General features: G+C 49.8%; 1 protein-coding gene across 1 annotated transcript in view; it reads right to left on the bottom strand.

Annotated features, from left to right (window-relative positions):
• Positions 1-18,986, bottom strand: part of GFPT2 (glutamine-fructose-6-phosphate transaminase 2) — a 54,075-nt gene that overhangs the window by 17,655 nt on the left and 17,434 nt on the right. The window contains exons 5-10 of the mRNA XM_037992755.2: positions 14,420-14,478; positions 13,629-13,763; positions 11,193-11,254; positions 7,735-7,814; positions 7,097-7,214; positions 1,084-1,247 (exon numbers count right to left, since the gene is read on the bottom strand). Of these exons, the coding sequence (XP_037848683.1) occupies positions 1,084-1,247; positions 7,097-7,214; positions 7,735-7,814; positions 11,193-11,254; positions 13,629-13,763; positions 14,420-14,478 (618 nt within the window). The remainder of the gene's footprint in view (positions 1-1,083; positions 1,248-7,096; positions 7,215-7,734; positions 7,815-11,192; positions 11,255-13,628; positions 13,764-14,419; positions 14,479-18,986) is intronic.

Below are 18,986 nucleotides of genomic sequence, written 5' to 3'. Positions count from 1 at the left end.
CCAAAGCAACAGGCAATTTTCCTTTTAACAAACACCCTCCTAGTTTCCGGAATAAAAAGCTTCCCAGCCACACAGGCATTCCCGGGGCTCTGGTTTGAGCGGGTCTGGATGGTGCTGACGGGACAGTGGGGCTGCAGGTGTTCAAGCCCCTGATGCAGCAGCTACACCTGATGCTCTGGAGGTGCCCACAGGTGGGGCAGGCCATGTTCTCGGGGATACGCACACTCATGACGCCAACACGCCAGTGCTCCCAGCCTGTCGCCCATGACCTGGCACGTGTGCGACAAGCAAACGAAGCAAGTGGGGGGATTGAGGGGTGGCCACCGTAGGGGAGGGGTTGGGGAAGGACCATGGCAGACACAGGAGCAGAGAAGCACTCTCTGAGGGGTGACATTTCAGGGCAGCTGGAGGCAATGAAAGGAACCAGTCCTACGAGAAGAACAGCGAACGCAGGGGCGGTGGCGGGGCACGGTGGGACAGAGGGTTGGGTGTGGTGGGGCCAGGCTTTAGCTCTGGCGGGAGTGTGGGGGTTTGTGGGCTGCGGCAGGGAGTGTGGATTTTATTCTAACAACAGCAGGAAACCACTGAGGGCCTTGAGCCGCGGGAGGATCACGGGGGCTGAATCAGGTTCTTACAAGTTTGCTTAGGCTGCCCTGTGGGGCAGAGGTTGTAGGGGGATGGAAGCGGGCACAGACAGAGAGGCTCTGCTTATAGGAAGGTGGTGTACCCCCAACCCCCCATTTACTGCAGACCTGCAGACTTCCACCCAGAGGAGAAATGATGCCTGAGGGTGGGAATGTGATCCCCGGAGTCGGTGAAGGAAGGCAGTGGACACACTGGGCTCAGTTCCAGTAGGGAGGACCTGGCGCCTGGCTGCAGACAGGAGCCCCCGCTTGGAGGCACCAGGCCAGCCTCCCCACATCCCCTCACCTGTGCAAGCCACAGGCTACCTGCAGCCCCGCCCTGGTGGCCACGGAGGGCAGGAGGCCTGTGGCCTCTACTAGGGCCAGGCAGAGCGTCAGGAGCTCCACCAGATGCGCCGGCTCCCGAGGCTGCCACACACGGGCTCTAGAGGACACCTGCCTTTCATGATTTGCTGCAGTTCCATCTGCAAGGTCTGGATGGCTCGAGATGGGTCATCACTGGCCGAGCGCTTGACCCGGTGAATGGAGAGTTTCCCATCAGCCGCTGCGGCAATGTCGTCGTCCTCCAGGAAGATGACCCGGTTGGTGTGCTCTATGATGGCGCTGGGGGAAGGGAAACAGGCATTATCAGGCCCTGCCCTGAGCAGTTACGAGGCAGCAGCCCCTGCCGGTTCCCAAGCGTGGGGGCCACATCGTTGGCATTTCAGGAGGGACAGAGACACCACACGGAAAACACTGATTTGCAGGTGAATCTTCCTCTTCTCCACTCTTCCCTCCCGTCCCGACGGAATTATTTTGATGCCAGTCCCAGACATTATATCATTTCTTCTGTAAATACTTTAGCTCTAAAACTATTTTAACCTACTATAATACCGTAATCATATCTAAAATTAATAGTTGTTCCTTTATATCATCAAATATTCAGCATGTTCCCATTTCTCCAGTAATCTCATGGCTGTCTTTTTATAACTGGTTTCTTCAAATCAGGATCCAAACAATGTCACCTCTGCAGGATACTCGAGAACCAACACATTATTCTGAGTCGTGAAGGGAAAGAATAAAGTATTCATCTTGCCTTTCTAGACAATGTGTCTTTCAGGACAACCACACACTGTATGAAGGCAAGTTTCTCTAAGAAGTGACACAGCTAGTAACAAAGAAATAATAGAATTAGAATAATCAATTTATGAACTCCTAATTATTAATAGCTCTAATCAAGGACCATCCATTGCTGTTGAAACCAGAAGGTGAAAAGCTGGACGAAGCTTTATCATGGAATGATAAGCCTGGCAACACTCAAACCCCTGATGGCTCTCAGCACAAAAAGAGAGCTAGTGAGACGTTGTCTGCCTCCTGATGGAAGGACACACCACCAACTATGTATTCTTGCCAAAAAAAATCAAACCTGAATAAGATTGAGCTTTTAACACTCGTAAACTCCAGTGTACAGGGAAACAGAGGAAGATGGTAAATAACACCAGGGGGTGCACTCAGCAAATCCCAGACAACGGGAAACTCATCAGGACAAAAGACCTAGTTTCCTTTTTGTTTTTTCTTTTGAGACGGAGTCTCGCTCTGTCGCCCAGGCTGGAGTGCAGTAGCGCGATCTCGGCTCACTGTAACCTCCGCCTCCCAGGTTCACGCCATTCTCCTGCCTCAGCCTCCCGAGTAGTTGGGACTACAGGTGCCTACCACCATGCCCGGCTAATTTTTTTGTCTTTTTTAGTAGAGACAGGGTTTCACTGTGTTAGCCAGGATGATCTTGATCTCCTGACCTCGTGATCCGCCCGCCTCGGCCTCCCAAAGTGCTGGGATTACAGGCGTGAGCCACTGCGCCCAACCAAGACCTAGTTTCTTACACAGGCGCATACATGTACACAAAGGAACCCTAAAAGTAATCTACAGGCTATGCTTACCAAAGAAACATAGGATCATTGTGTTTATTTTTATAATTTTCTCTGTATGGAAAGGAATAATGATTTTTCCCCTTAAGATTATAATACAAAGTGTCTTTTTAAATAATTTTAAGTTTGAAAAGTTGCTAAATGAAAAAGAAAGGTAATTAATGGTATATAGTTGTGGTATAAACCATCAGGTCGGGCTTGAAGGATTACTGGAGAAAACACTCTTGGCTGGGTGCCCTGGCTCACACCTGTAATCCCAGCACTTTGGGAGGCCGAGGCAGGCGGATCACCTGAGGTCAGGAGTTTGAGACCAGCCTGGCCAACAAGGCGAAACCCTGTCTCTACTAAAAATACAAAATTAGCTGGGTGTGGTGGCATGCGCCTGTAATCCCAGCTACTAGGGAGGCAGGAGAATCACTTGAACCCAGGAGATGGAGGTTTCAGTGGGCTGAGATTGCGCCACTGCCCTCCAGCCTGGGTAACAGAGCAAGACTCCGTCTCAAAAAAAAGATAAAAAAAGAACACAAAATACCACTCTTACTCTATCAAGAGCCATACCCACATGTGAATGCCTGAAAATGAACACTTAACTCCTGGTGCAAAGGTAAGGAGGGAAACTATCAAGGTCTAAGGCTCTAAGAGAGGTATATCCAGCCAGATCCTAGGGAAGAAACAGAAAGAAGGATGGCAAGCCACTGTACTGGAAAAAGTATTTTAGACAAAACTTTGCATATACAAATAACTTTGCATACTTTGTATAAAAGTATACAAATAACTTTGCATACTTTGTATAAATGTATAGAGTTTTGCATAAAAGTATAGTTTTATACAAAACTCTGTATAAAAGTATAATAAAAGTATACTTTTTTTGTATAAAAAGTAGAAATATGGAGTGACAAGAAGTAAAAATGGCCCCATCCTATCTCCAAGAGATCAACACTGCTTACATTGCAGCATTAATCAACCAACAATGCATGATGCATGTGTGTTTAAATTTATGTGTGCAAGTACATATGTTTGTTTAAATATAATTATTTTGCCGGGCGCAGTGGCTCAAGCCTGTAATCCCAGCACTTTGGGAGGCCGAGACGGGCGGATCACGAGGTCAGGAGATCGAGACCATCCTGGCGAACACGGTGAAACCCCGTCTCTACTAAAAAAAAATACAAAAAATTAGCCGGGCGAGGTGGCGGGTGCCTGTAGTCCCAGCTACTCGGGAGGCTGAGGCAGGAGAATGGCGTAAACCCGGGAGGCGGAGCTTGCAGTGAGCTGAGATCCGGCCACTGCACTCCAGCCTGGGAGACAGAGCGAGACTCCGTCTCAAAAAAAAATAAATAAATAAAATAAATAAATAAATAAATAAATAAATAAATATAATTATTTTATTTCCAAAATGTGTAGTAATGTAATCTAGTCATTAAGACCACTGACCCATGAGTTAGGCCTGAGGTGCACTCGGGGCCTCTGTCTCTTGCCAGTCCTGTGCCCGTGGGCAACATCCATCACCCCCTGGAGTTCCTGTCTCAGGTTCCGCCTCTGTAAACAGGAAAGAGTTGTGCGTTCCCCAGAGGTCGGTTGTGATTATTGAATGGGATCCTGGCAAGGCCCTCATACCGTGCCCTGCACACACTGGCCACCATTGTCCAAAAGCTGGACAGCGTGCTCACATCTGGGAGGGCCACCCCCCATTCCTCTTTCTTTTTTTTTTTTTTTTTTTCCTTTTTTTGAGACGGAGTCTCGCTCTGTGGCCCAGGCTGGAGTGCAGTGGCGCAATCTCGGCTCACTGCAAGCTCCGCCTCCCGGGTTCACGCCATTCTCCTGCCTCAGCCTCCCGAGTAGCTGGGACTACAGGCGCCCGCCACTGTGCCCGGCTAATTTTTTCTATTTTTAGTAGAGACGGGGTTTCACCATGATCTCGATCTCCTGACCTTGTGATCCGCCCGCCTCGGCCTCCCAAAGTGCTGGGATTACAGGCGTGAGCCACCGCGCCCGGCTCCCATTCCTCTTTCTCAGCATATGTTGTCTTTCTTGTCTCTACCCTACACGTGACAGAATCACTTCCTGAAGTTCCAAAGGTATAAACAAATAAAAGAATCTGGAGGGTCGAGCCGGGTGCGGTGGCTCACACCTGTAATCCCAGCACTTCGGGAGGCCGAGGCGGGCGGATGACGAGGTCAGCAGATTGAGACCATCCTGGCTAACATGGTGAAACCCCGTCTCTACTAAAAATACAAAAAATTAGCCGGGCATGGTGGTGGGCGCCTGTAGTCCCAGCAACTCGGGAGACTGAGGCAGGAGAATGGTGTGAATCCGGGAGGCGGAGCTTGCAGTGAGCCAAGATTGTGCCACTGCACTCCAGCCAGGGTGACAGAGCAAGATTCCATCTTAAAAAAAAATAAGGAAAAAAAAAAAAAAGAATCTGGAGGGTCTTAATTACAACACAGAATTCACAGATTAATTTGGGGGAGAGTCAATATCTTTTAAAAACAACTCGTAATCATTAAATTAATTTTAAATGTTGAGTGCATTAATTTTTGAAAATAGCTACTCTGGAAGTTGAGGCAGGAGGATCCCTTGAGAGCAGGAGTTAGTTTGAGGACAACCTGGGCAACTTAATGAGAACCTGTCTCAAAAAAAATAATAATAAAAAAATAAGATGAGAATATTAAGCCTTCCTACTGAGGAATGTGGAATCTCTTCCTATATTCAAATCTCTTACTTCCTCATGGTAAATTTCTGTAGTTTTCTCCAAATACGTTCTGGAGTATTTTTGTTAAAATTTACTCTAAGGAATTTAATTAAAGCATTTTTTTTTCCAGCTATGGTGAATAGTATTGCTTTTTTGGTTCACCTAACGTTTGCTGACTGCCTCGTGCCTGGTCACGTGAGGTGACACCTGAGAACAGGGTGGACATGGTCCCACTCGAACCAGATACAGCTTAGTGGCTAACGCCAGGATACAGGATTTCCACACCTTTACTCCCAGCTGCTAGTACTATCAGTTCTAACAGCCTTTTGGCTGGATTTAAAAATGTATAATAGATAGTATTCCCTACAAATAATTATTTCCTCTCCTTTCAGGCATTCACGCCTTTTTTTTTTTTTTTAAAAAAAAGAAACATCTGGCAGGGCATGCTGGCTCACGCCTGTAATCCCAGCGCTTTGGGAGGCCGAGGCGGGTGGATCACGAGGTCAGGAGATCAAGACCATCCTGGCTAACACGGTGAAACCCTGTCTCTACTAAGAATACAAAAAATTAGCTGGGCGTGGTAGGGGGGCGCCTGTAGTCCCAGCTACTCGGGAGACTGAGGCAGGAGAATCGCTTGAACCCAGAGGCACAGGTTGCAGTGAGCCGAGACTGTGCCCCTGCACTCCAGTCTGGGCGACACAGAGAGACAAAATAAATAAATAAATAAAAATAAAAAAAGAAACATCTATCGTATTTCATTGAATATAAGTTACTATTTATCGCTAAGATCACAATTATTTGACAAACTTCTAAGAAATAAAAGCTTCAACAAATTCTAATGGTACAATGCCAAAATCTACAATTCTCTGTGTTTTAGAATCACTGAAATAACACCAGCGTCTCGCTGGTACTCTCGGCGTGTTCTAAGGAGCACCATTTGGGAACGCTGCCCCAACCTCCGCGTTAGGTACGATGCTGGCTGCACGTTTCACCAGGCCTTGCCTCCCTGTCACTCCGGTTTCCCAGGAGATCTGACCTGGTGTCCTCCCTGTCTCACAGCACGGCCCTATTAGATGCTGGTCGGGAAAGAGAAAACCCATCAAGAATGGAAACATAACAAAGGCCCAAGCCTTTGGGTCTTTGAAGAAGGTACCAGAGGTCATTCTAGAGGTTTTTTCTACTTCAAATGGCAGGAAAGTGCTTTGGTTCTCTCTCTCTCTCTCTCTCGCTCTCTCTGTGTGCCTGTGTGTATAACTTTTTTTTTTCCTGAAATGAGTATAAAGCAGAATTTCTCAAATTTCAAAATCGTTATTTGGTGGATTGATGAGAGCATGGACTTCAGAATCCATTGAAAAACTCCCTATGTCTTCGCTCCGTCTTTCACAAATGGTCTCAACCCAGGCAGAGGCAGGGAGGGCATGGGAGGGACCGAGGTCTAGACACCCTGTCTCATGTAAAGGGGGCAGCCTCTGAGCAGGTCCAGACACCTGCCACCCGAGAGGGGGCCGCACGGCGTGCCCAGATCGGTAGTTCTTCCAGAGAAGCTAGAGATTCAGATTTTTCTGTGAAATCTCCAAATTTTACAACATTGGCAACTAACCCATTCATTTGGTGCAGGCTCGAAGCATTGTGCCCACCAGTGCGTCTGGCCTTTGGCCACCAGGGCTGCCTAACAGTCATGCAGGTGCTCCTAGGACAAGGACTCCAGGCCCAGGGCCAGGGAAGGCTGAACTCTTTGGCCCTGCGACGTGCTGAGCCACGACAGCTCACATGGAAGGATGAGTAAGAGCCGGCAGTATTTAGACAGGCATTCTTTGATTACATAATCCCAGGAAGGGAAGAGAAGAAGGCTCAGTTACCTCGCATCAGAAGCAAAGAAGAACTCCACGGCCTTGTCGCCCACAGCGTGCAGGCAGGCGGAGCTGTCCAGCCTCTTCATCCGGGTCTTACAGATATTCTTCACATTCTCCAGAGTGCCTAGCAAACGGAGGAATGGGTTGCAAATCCCACTGGGATGTTTTGTTTGCATAACATGCAGCAAGGAACCAATTTCCCCTCTGAAAATGTGTGGGAGAAATTTGCGATTTTTAGCTTTGGCTGTGTCAGCCAAATCGCGTAAAAGATCCCCAAATAGCACAGTACCACTGCAGAAGCATTTAAATGGCTACAGTGTGAGAGGAATGCAAACAAAAACAAATCAAAGCAGCACTCAAATCAAAGCCCAGTTGCTGTCATACAACGGCACTTCTGTGTATGTTTGACAATATACAAAATCATGATAAATTCACGTCCATAATAAAAAGCTTTAAAAAATGGAGCCAAGTCTCAGTTGCACAAAAACCTTTTAGACCTGGAGCCGTGCGCCTGTTGGGTCTGGCTCAGAGTGGGGCTTCTTTGCCTCAGAGGGGAGCTGACCGTGCCCCGTGCCAGGGCAGCTGCCGAGTCCTGCGACGCCAGGCAGCAGCTGCGCCGTTCCAGTACTTCTTGAGAAACTTACACGTCCTGTATAAGATGGGGATCTGTTCTGTGGAGAGCTTGTATTTGCTCCGGACTCCGATGAGAAGGGGGCTGCCTCTCCTGTAGGGAGAAGGAGGCATCCCATTACCCACTGCCTTTGACACCCAGAGCTGGGTGTCTGCCCAGCATCGGAGGTAGGATCCCCAAATCCAGCCCTTTCCCGGGGCGGAGGGTCCTGTTTAGGTCCCACAGGATGGAAAGGCCAGCTCCTGAGTCTCAGGTCCCTAACTTGGCATCACCCTCCTGCCCAGTAAGCCTGGTAACCTGTCCCACTCCCACCCTCCTAGGCCGGGCCTCCTCCAGTCCAGTCGAGTCCCCACGTGTGACCAACCCACACGGTTAGATGGCAGAGGCTGAGCGTTCAGCAGCGGACGAGGCGCTGGTGGGCCACGGGGCACTCTGGGTCTCCACCCAGCCAAGGCCGCAGCACATCCCTCTAACAAGAGGGCTCTGCACCCACCATCTGCCCAAAGACCCCCTGTTGTTCCTTCCCTTCCCCAGCCCAGTTCTCTGGCATTAGTGGGCACTGGTCGGACTGACTTTTGTATATTCTCTACTTTGTAGGTGACATAAGGCGATTTCTTGGGTGGTTGTCTCTGCCTAAGTCACACTCCACAGATGAAGTTTAGAATCGTCACCCTGTACCACGTAGACTTCATCATAAAGGGGACAATGACTGTCACAGGCAAAATCTCAGAGTCTGCAGCTGGCCAATGTGAGGGGCCCTCACTCAGGCCTCCGGTCCCGGCGTCACTGTCTCAGCAACTGGAGCCAACTCTCTGAGCACTCGGCAGGGGATCTTTAGGAAAGAGCTGTAAGATATTTCCTTCTGATTCACAGCTTCTAGGGGTGAATGTGATTAAGAGCTCACGATTTGGCCGGGCGCGGTGGCTCACACCTGTAATCCCAGCACTTTGGGGGGCCAAGGTGGGCGGATCACGAGATCAGGAGTTCGAGACCAGCCTGGCCAACATAATGGAACCCTGTCTCTACTAAAAATACAAAAATTAGCCGGGCATGGTGGCAGGCACCTGTAATTCCAGTTACTTGGGAGGTTGAGACAAGAGAATCACTTGAACCCGGGAGGCAGAGGTTGCAGTGAACCAAGATCGCGCCACTGCACTCCAGCCTGGGGACAGAGCGAGACTCCATGTCTAAATAAATAAATAAATAAACAAAAAGATCTCATGATTTAAATGACATCCTGCTTCCAAAATCTCATCCTTTGCTCATTCTTATAAATTACAACATGCAAATAAAATTTACCATGGGTGTGCACGGAAATAAGTGGCTCACTCTGGTAATGCATACGCTCTAAACCTGCAGTTCTTAGAAACCAGGCAGCTAAAATTGCAGTAGTTACTAAAGGATGTGTACCTTTTCCCCTCTAGACATTAATTTACTGATAAGAAAAAAGCACAAACACTGTAATAAGACAATTTAAGAGAGCTGTTGCAAACACATGAATTAGAATACAATCCGGTAACATCTCACCTTAGGCGATTTCTTGCTAACGTAGATCAATGAACTAATGAAGTGCTTGCTCATCCGCCTGAATCCAGCCCACATACATCCATCATCCGTTAACCTGACTCAATGTAGTTCCTAAATTTTTCTTCAACAATCACAGACCTTGTTTTCCAGTCACATTGGCCTGTTTCGATCCCACTTAGGACTTCTCAAAGCGGGGGACAAAGTCTGGGGCTTTGAGGAAGATGCTATGAACACTTTGAATATTTCAATCATTTATTGTCTAAAGCAAATCTGAGACATAGTTCTGGGGCCAGTGGGGAACTAGCATAAATAGTTTATAATAATGGCAGTGAGAAAGTAGGTGGTTATCTAATTTTCTTGGCAAATGACTCCACCAAATTTTATTGCTATAGACTGAGCTCTGCTGTTTCTCTAGACTTTGAGACATAATTATCCCAAGACAACCCGAAGATTGTCCTGGAGGTTACAGAGCCCTCGGCTACAGGCAATTTTGAAAAATAAAGCTTTATTGCTTCTTCACGCTGCCTTCTTCGGAGTTCATTAAAATAGTAAATCATGATAAAATTGGATTTTAAAAAGGGCTTCTAAATTTGATACGAACCAACTGGTATTTTATAATTTTATAAATTGAAGGAATTAAATTCCAAATGGCAAATTAGTTCCAGTCTTAGAAAAGGTTTAAAAAATGATGATAAACTCCTGTTGTTTCCTGCTGAGATACTATGCCAGTCTGGGAGAGCCAGCCTCACCCTCGCCGGCCCAGTCTCCCAGGCCACAGGTTCATTCTAGACGGCTCTCCTGGGTTTCAGATGAAGTCCGCAGCCCACAGGGCACTGAGGCCATTTAGAGCCGGCCTCTGTCTGCCTCTCCACTCCCCGCAGCCTTTGAGGCCCTGGAGCGGTGTCCATTACCACCTTGCTCACCACTATCTCCCGTGCCTGGTACACAGCAGGTGTCAGTAAACACACACTGAGCCTGGAGCGCCTCCGTCCCACCAGTGCCTTGCACCATGCCCCACCTTGCCAACGGGGATCCTTGGAGGTCCCACTCCCTCTGGGCCCCTTGCCTGTGCTCATGCTGGTTCCTCTTACCTAGCCTGCCTGACCCAGGCAGTCCCCTGCCTGGGGCTACCTGCCACTGCCCCCTGCCAGGTGAGGTGATGTCCTGTGCTGGGGTCCGGCATAGAGCATCACCATCCTCTGCCCTTCTCTGCCCTCCTGCACAACTGTTCAGCCCTGCAAGGCAGGACCAGGTCCGATGCCACTAAGTCCCCAGGGCCCAGCACACAGTAAGTGCACAGCAAGTATTAGCTGCACAGTTGGATGGATGGATGGATGGACGGACGGATGGATGATCAACCCATCTGAATACAAACAGGATGGCACTTAATCTGTTTCTGTAAATCCGTGCAGCACTGGGGGCCCACGTAACAGAGGGACACATGGGGGCAACCAGGCTCTCTGGGCTGATTCCTGGGATGCTCCTTTGTGAAGGTGAAGCTTGAGCTCTGGGCCTTCAAGGCCTCTTCTGTACTGGATCTAAATCCATATTCACTTTGCTCCCTAGTTTCATGTTCGTAACTTTGCACGCTTTTTCTTAAAGGGGGACCCCATATTGTACAGGCTTCAAGCCCCACAAAACCTGGCTCTGCCCCGTTTGTACAAATGTATTTATAAGTGGAATCCGTTGCCCACCTCTAAAAATCTGTGGAGACTTCAAATACAAATCCAACTTTCAGGTTTCTTTTTTTTTAAATTCAGAAGTGTAGCACCACCAGCCATGGGTGGGGGGGGAACGCGGTCCCCGGGGCTGAACCACAGTTGTCCTGTAGATACCACAAGCGCCTTCCAGCATGCCAGAGGCCCTACTTCTCCCTTCTCCCTCCAGCTAAGTGATTTTATTTCATTTCTTTCTTATGGGAAATGCCAGTGTGTTCCGCCTCACCGTGTGGCAACAGCTTCTCCTGGGTAATGGATGCTCTTGAAAACCAACGCGAACGCACCTTCCTGAAAACACACAAACAAACAGTGAGAGTCAACTCGTTCTAGCAGCCACGCTCTGCGGCCTGCCCACAGCTGAGATGGGTCCCCCTGGGCCCCTCTTCATGGCAGGAGGTTTCTGGGGTCCATCAGGGAGCTGAGGGCAGAACAGCACATCTGGGGTGACATCACGAGGAAAAGCAAAACAGACGGGGCCACGGGAAGTACCACGAACCGGAAGTGTGAATTCCACGGTGAGTAACGTGCAGCATGCTTGTCCAGGCCCACAGGGAGCCTGGCAGGGGTGCCAGCTGGGCGGACAGGGGCAGTGAGAGTCACAGGAGATGACAGCTGGGGCCAGGCTGCCCTGCCCTGCCCAGGGACAGCACCTACTCAGCCCCTGTGAACTGCACTTTCGTTCAACACACAGTAGGGCCTGGGTTCAAGTCCTGGCTCCATCCCTTAACTGGGCTAGCCCTTTAGCCTTCTTTAGTCCCATTTTCCTCATCTGTGAAGGAAGTGACAACAGTGCCACCTGGCGTGGCTTCTGTGATGATAAGCCAGTGCACTGAGCCTGGCATACAGAGACGCGAGAGGACAGGTTGTTATTATCGTTACTGCTATTTTCATTTCCGTGAATATGACTGTCACTCGCCCTCTGGGCCTCAGCTGGTGAGTTTGTGCAAAGTCAGAACTAGAATCCAGTTCTCCTAACACAAGAATCCAGATGGTTTTCCGACTTAAATTCTTGGTGTAAATTCCTCCCCTACGTCCTGACCATCCTGTACTAACTTACCACAACCCTAGCAGAGCTCAGTTATGTATAACCAGCTGCAAATCTGAATTTCCACATGAAATCCTCCAAGTGTGGGAGCCACGGGCAGCCCCAGGCCTGTGTGGTCAGCGTGTTGGGTCCAGGTTGCCAACTCAGCTACAAGACCAGACGAACCTGAGTCGGCGTCCCCAGGCCTCAGCAGGGCTTTCAAACCGCCACAAACCAGGGGGCTTCAGGCAGACCCTGGTGCTTCTGTCAACCACAAAATAGGACTGAACAGAAAAACACCGCTCATTCTCTGCCAGAAAGAGCCCTGTACTGTCCCAGGTAGGAAAAGTCTTAAGTTTAAAAGTGTCATTATGAGCGAGGTATTTCTGAAATTTCAAAATAAAAACGGAAAAGAAGAAAGCATGCTGTAATACCTAACTGGTCACTGCACATTATCCAGCACATCAAATGTGGGATGGGCTGTTATTTATAAACACGTCCTCTAAATGATGGACCTCCAATAACGGGAATTAGAGGACAAAAAGCGTTTCAACTGTAGACTTACTTTCTAAATCAGACTCTGAAAACACCTGCTCAAGAATGATACATTTTAAACTACAGGGTGGTGCCTGACAGATGTTCTGGACTCTGAGCCAGTGTCCAGGCGGCCTCAGCCCTGGAGGAGCTATTGGGTGGCACTGCTGTCTGAGAGGATGGACTCTGAGAGGCCTGGACCCCTCTCGTCCTCCCTCGCCCCACATGGGCCTGTGTCTGCTCCACCTCCTCCTCCGTGTAAGGGCCTCCCCTTGGACAATACTCCCAGTGTGTGCTCCCTTCTCAGGGACTTCTGCTCCCTGGGCCCTGTCCTCTGCAATGTCCCCAATCTCTCTCTCTCTCTCTCCCTCTTTTGGGCCATTCCGTTCCGCATACAGACATGCTCTGATACCGCCTATCACAAAAACAGGCCAGGCACGGTGGCTCGCACCTGTAAATCCCAACATTTTGGGAGGCCAAGGCAGGTGGATCACTTGAAGTCAGGAGTTCAAGACCAGCCTGGTCAACAGAGTGAAACCCCATCTCTACTAAAAATACAAAAATTAGCCAGGTGTGGTGGCGTGTGCCTGCAGTCTCAGCCACGCCGGAGGCTGAGGCCGGAGAATGGCTTGAACCTGGGAGGCGGCGGTTGCAGTGAGCCGAGATCACACCACTGCACTCCAGCCTGTGCAACAGACTGAGACTCTGTCTCAAAATAAAAAAACTAAAAACACCTCCTCCCTTGGTACCACAACCCTCTCTGCACCCACAACCCTCCCTGCACACCACCACCAAGCTCATGTGGGCATCATAAAAAGCCACGGATTCTAATGCCAGGCACAATTTCAGAAGGGTCACAGTGAAGCACGTCACTTTCTATTTGATGTTGACTTCCCAAACCACAGAGCGTCTTCCAGTTCTACAAGAGTGTCACATCCTGAGGTGAGGCACTGTACATGAGCTGTCCTTTATCCTCAGGACTTTGTGCAAGTTTGTCTAATAAGGGTTTACAAAAAATGAAGGATTCCTTGGCACTTGCTGCTTGAAAAAAAATGTTTTTAATGAAAGAACGAAGGAATGAGTCAGATGGGATTTGTAACTCACCAACTGCTGAATGACTCTCTCAACCAGTGTTGAAAACGTAATGTCCTCAGTTTCTCTGTTGTCGAACACATATTTAATCAGCTTGGCGATGGTCTCTGTATCTGTTTCTGACTCAAACTCGTAGCCTTTGCTTTCCTGGAATATGCAGTCGGTACAGCGTGACAGATTGGTCATTGCACAATGCCTGCCTGGCCAACTCCCTCTCCTCCCTGGTGATCTGCCCTTGGAGTGACTTAAATCGAGAACAAGGAAAACTGGGAAGGGACGAAAAATGTTTGCCAGCATCACACAGCCAAATACTTCTGAGTCACTCCGGGAGGCCCTGAGATCACCCCACCTCAGAAGCTCGCCCTTGCCACTAATCTGGACATTGCAAAATAACAGCAGTCAAAATGATAAAATACGTTGAGTCAAATCCACCCACATCCCAACTAACACCACAAAGCCTTTCAAACTTTAGACATTCACCTCTAACTTTCTGCCCCAACTCTGCTGGTATACAAGTCGCTGTGTTACATACGCAGACAGTTTAATAAAACAAAGTTCCTGTTATTTTGATTCTGGGAATCTGCAGTGGCCCTTGAGATAAACGCTAATGCCCTGTTATCTCCTCAAACGCGATCTGCAGGGCCTGGCTCAGCCGAGGCAGAGGTTCCTGCTCAACACAGTGACGTGGCTGAGTGTGAGGCTCAGTTCCCACACTGGTTTCCGCAAGGGAATGAGCTGGTTGTAAAGTTTCTGGGGAGACCAATCCCACCAGATTGAGACATCACCTGGGGGAAGCATCTTACCAGAAATTTCCTCAGATCTTTGTAATTTGTGATGATCCCATTGTGGATGACAACAAATTCTGAAAAAGAAGTTAGAAGAGAAATGCTATTGGGAAGGAAGTTCACGTCAGATGTGAAGAGAGATGATTTCAAGGCTTGAGAACTCTCAGCAAACTCCAGGCCTCAAGACTTCTGTTAAGCACACATTGTTTATGGTGATTAGCACTGACGTCTGCTACAGTGGAACTGGGGATTAGCACCAGGGATGTCTAGGGCAGCGGCTGCTACAATGGGAACCGAGGAGATACACCTCCCTCATTCAGTGACTGGCAGCCACCAGCCGGACCGTGCAGCGCGCTCTCCCCTGTGTGCTACTATGGTATCAACCAGGCTTTGGGGTTCATGTCCCATGGGGATGATGAACGCTTCGTTCCAGAAATGATTCCAGGCAGCCTCAACTGGCTTTAGGTACAAAGAGGTCGCAAAGAACAGTCCAGCCCGTGCTTTACTGGACCCACACTGTGTTGTAAAAATATTTGAGTTTTTAAAATTCTGAGGGTTCACTTTAAAATCCTCGTTTCCTTGGGGGAAAAATCCCAGAAGTTCTGGCATCCCCAGGCTCAGCCACATTCCTGCACAGCAGGATCTGCCGGCTGTAGCTTCTCCCACCTCCCCCAGGCCTGCCGCACTCACGGGTGGTTTCCTGCACAGGTAGCACTCCCGCTGACCCTGGAGGGGCCGGAGCGAGATGTCTGCCTCCACCCCACTGCATTTTCTCAATAAAGAGCGGGGGTATGAGTGCCTTGAGGGAAGGGTCCAAGGCCAGCCTGATAATTTTTCTGGGCATGTAGCCCTGTTTCCCTCTCCTCCTAGAGGACAGAAAGATTCCCTATTGCCCTTGAGGTTCAATAATTCCACCAGGAGGTGTCTAGATGTTGGATACGCTTCATAAATATTGACCACTTTTTTTTCAAAGCATTGCTGTGAAGTCTTATTTATTATTATTATTTTTTGAGACGGAATCTCACTCTGTCGCCCAGGCTGGAATGCAGTGACATGACCTTGGCTCACTGCAACCACAGCCTCCTGGGGTTCAAGTGATTCTCCTGCCTCAGCCTCCCGAGTAGCTGGAATTACAGGTGCCCGCCACCATGCCTGGCTAATCTTTGTATTTTGTTAGTAGAGACAGGGTTTCCACATGTTGGCCAGGCTGGTCTCGAACTCCTGACCTCAGGTGATCCACTCGTCTCGGCCTCCCAAAGTGCTGGAATTACAGGCTTGAGCCACCACGCCCGGCCTCTTGACTATTTTTGATCCCTTCTTTGAATCTCCAACTCAAGTTTTCCTTTAGTTCAGGAAAGATTTCTCCCACAGCATTTTAAAAAATCTTTTCCATTATTCTTTTTCTTTATTCTCACCATGATTTCCTCTATTTAAAAAAATCGCATCGTTTGTTTATGTGAGGTCACACTAAAAAATGGGAGGGCTTAAATAAGAAAAGCCCAGTTTCAACAGATGTGCTGACCACAGCTCAGCTCTGTTTTTAATTTATTTAATTTTTACTGCTCTGTGCTCTGATCACTTCTTGTGCACACCAGTTACCCATACTAACTGACTCCACATCCATCCCCTTCTCCATTTTGTTTAATATCTTTGGTGATATTGTTTTTCTTTTTTTTTTTTTTTTTTGAGGCAGAGTCTCACTCTGTCGCCCAGGCTGGAGTGCAGTGGCGCGATCTCGGCTCACTACAAGCTCCGCCTCCCAGGTTCACGTCATTCTCCTGCCTCAGCCTCCCCAGCAGCTGGGACTACAAGTGCACCCCACCATGCCAGGCTAATTTTTTGTATTTTTAGTAGAGACGGGGTTTCACTGTGTTAGCCAGGATGGTCTCCATCTCCTGACCTCGTGATCTGCCTGCCTTGGCCTCCCAAAGTGCTGGGATTACCGGCGTGAGCCACTGTGCCTGTCCGGTGATATTGTTTCTTCACATTATTCTCTTAATTCTACCACACTTTCTTTTATCTCAGTCTATGATCCTATCATTAATTTGTTTCCTAGAATCCATGTTGTCTTTGCAATATCTTTGTGTCATTTCCTTGTGCAGTGTGGCTGCTGGGTGTGCAGTGCGGCTGCTGGATGTTCAGTGTAGCTGCTGGGTATTCAGTGTGGTTGCTGGGTGTTCAGTGCGGTTGCTGGGTGTTCAGTGCGGTTGCTGGGTGTTCAGTGCGGTTGCTGGGTGTTCAGTGTAGCTGCTGAATATTCAGTGTGGCTGCTGGGTGTTCAGTGTGGCTGCTGGGTGTTCAGTGTGGCTGCTGGGTGTTCAGTGCGGTTGCTGGGTGTTCAGTGCGGTTGCTGGGTGTTCAGTGTAGCTGCTGGGTATTCAGTGCGGTTGCTGGGTGTTCAGTGCGGTTGCTGGGTGTTCAGTGCGGTTGCTGGGTGTTCAGTGTAGCTGCTGAATATTCAGTGTGGCTGCTGGGTGTTCAGTGTGGCTGCTGGGTGTTCAGTGTGGCTGCTGGGTGTGCAGTGCGGTTGCTGGGTGTTCAGTGCGGTTGCTGGGTGTTCAGTGTAGCTGCTGGGTGTTCAGTGTAGCTGCTGGGTATTCAGTGTAGTTGCTGGGTGTTCAGACTTCCTTAAAAGTATGCTCTTCAGCTATCACTGCTGAATTGTCAAAGAAATTTTATAAATCTTTGCTTACTGCCCTGTTGTTTCCTTTTCAATTACTCATCTTGAGTCAGGGCTGGAGTGTCCAAGTTTGGGTGTGGGTGGGTCTCCTTGGAGCCTCCCTGCTTTGGGGACACAGTGAGAATCACTGTCTGCACCGAAGTGGGGGATTTTCCAACGAGGTTCCTTCTATCACTCAGGAGGGCAGAAGACTGTGGCTGGAGTGGCAACACCTCAGGGCACTTGGTCTGGGTGCAGTGTTTTCTCGGCCAGCGCGACTGCTCCAGGGACCAGCTTCTGCCTCTGACCTGGGCTCTGGCCAGATGTACATTCTAGGTCCTCAGCACCATGGGGTCTGCTGTCCTCCTCCTGGATATAGGGTGTGTGCCTCAGTGATGAAATGCCCTGCAGTTCAGGGGGTGAGCCAGAACCAAGGAACAGGCCCCAGCAGAAACCTCACTCCCTCAAGACTCTGACCACGTGGATGCCTGCGTGAGTAGCCCTGGCCCCTGTGATACCACCAGGCTGCTCTGCTGAGCGGGGTGGACGGGGCTCTCCTTCCGTTCTCTGGGGGACATCTTCCCTTCCAAATTGGGCAGGGTGAGCTGCTGACGCCCTGCAGAGTGCTCTGGGGAGAAGCAGCACCACTGCACTTTCTGTGGATGGTGGGGGTGCCTGCCCATCCCGCCCAGTTACACTGCCTCGGAGAACCACTGATCTGCAGTGGGTAGGGGGCACCAAGCAGGCTGGGGCTACTATCCTGTGGCCTGGTTTCCACCAGGATTCACCGCAGAGGGACTTGTCAAGTGTCAAGGCTTAGTGCCTGCTAATAAGCTCCCAGTAACTGCTCTGATGCATTTGGTCCTATCTAACATCAGGCTTGGCACAAACTTACACGATGCCACAGGATGTCTTGGGCTGGGGGGTCCGGCTGACCAGAAATCACTCTCTATGCTGTACGCCCTCGCTTGGCATGTCCAGGTTGGGGGCTTCAGGGGGTTGTGACCAGACCAGAACTCACCTAGAGTGGGGGACCCCCTGGAAGGCCCAGGTTATATCTTAGACTCCAGCCTGCCCTTGGAGGCCTGGGAGGAGACAGGGATTAGATCCCCTCTCCCACTCCACGCCTACTGCATCCCACTGCAGGGGACCCGGCGCCCTGGGACTGACCACAGACCCCTGAGGGCAGCCACCAGGAGGTGCAGACCTACCAGTCTTTCCCCCATGAGAGGGGGCAAGGGTGTCATTTAAAAGAATCATGCGTGGAGAACCATCCTGGGGCCCCAAGCAAGTGACACAGACCTGTGAGCTGGCCTGAGGGGGTGATTGGGCGAACAGGAGAGCCTGAAATCCACCAAGGACAGCAGTTGCAGCGACCTTGGCCCTCTGCCAATCCGTGGTGCTCCAACTCACCATCAGCTCAGTGTTTCCAGATCCTCCAGTTTTTCAAGGGATGCCAGAAGTCTGGACTTTTATGCACAGTGATTCTCAATTTTTAAAAACATGAAGCAAGCTGAGTTGAGGGTTCTCCACCCGGGAAGAGCCCTCGGCTTCCAGCTGCAGCCCCTACTTCTCCAAACCCTAACCCCTGGCTGCTGAGGTCTCCTGCTGGGGCCTACCGTGCATCAGGCACCAATCAGGACCAGCACAGCCCCTGCCCTCACCCGGACCGTTCCGCGGGGAAGAGATGGGTTTAGCTGCATAAGGACAGAACCCATCCTTCCCTGAAGGGCACAGCCTTCTGCAACATTTCCGTTGCTTGGGGAGGAAGAGTGCCCAGACCCCTCAGTTCCTCACGAGGCCTCGTCCCACGTATGGGCTGGGTTCCAAGGAGCCAGCAACTATCCTGTTAAGTGCCAGGGTTTTCCTGTGCACTCCTGGGAGGCCAGCACCGCCCTGGACCAGCCTGCCTGCCTCCTGACTGAG

Source organism: Chlorocebus sabaeus, chromosome 23 (assembly GCF_047675955.1).
Source record: "Chlorocebus sabaeus isolate Y175 chromosome 23, mChlSab1.0.hap1, whole genome shotgun sequence".
Classification (NCBI taxonomy): domain Eukaryota; kingdom Metazoa; phylum Chordata; class Mammalia; order Primates; family Cercopithecidae; genus Chlorocebus; species Chlorocebus sabaeus.
The sequence above is the reverse complement of the archived record's forward strand: the minus strand, read 5'-3'. Positions and strand labels throughout refer to the sequence as shown.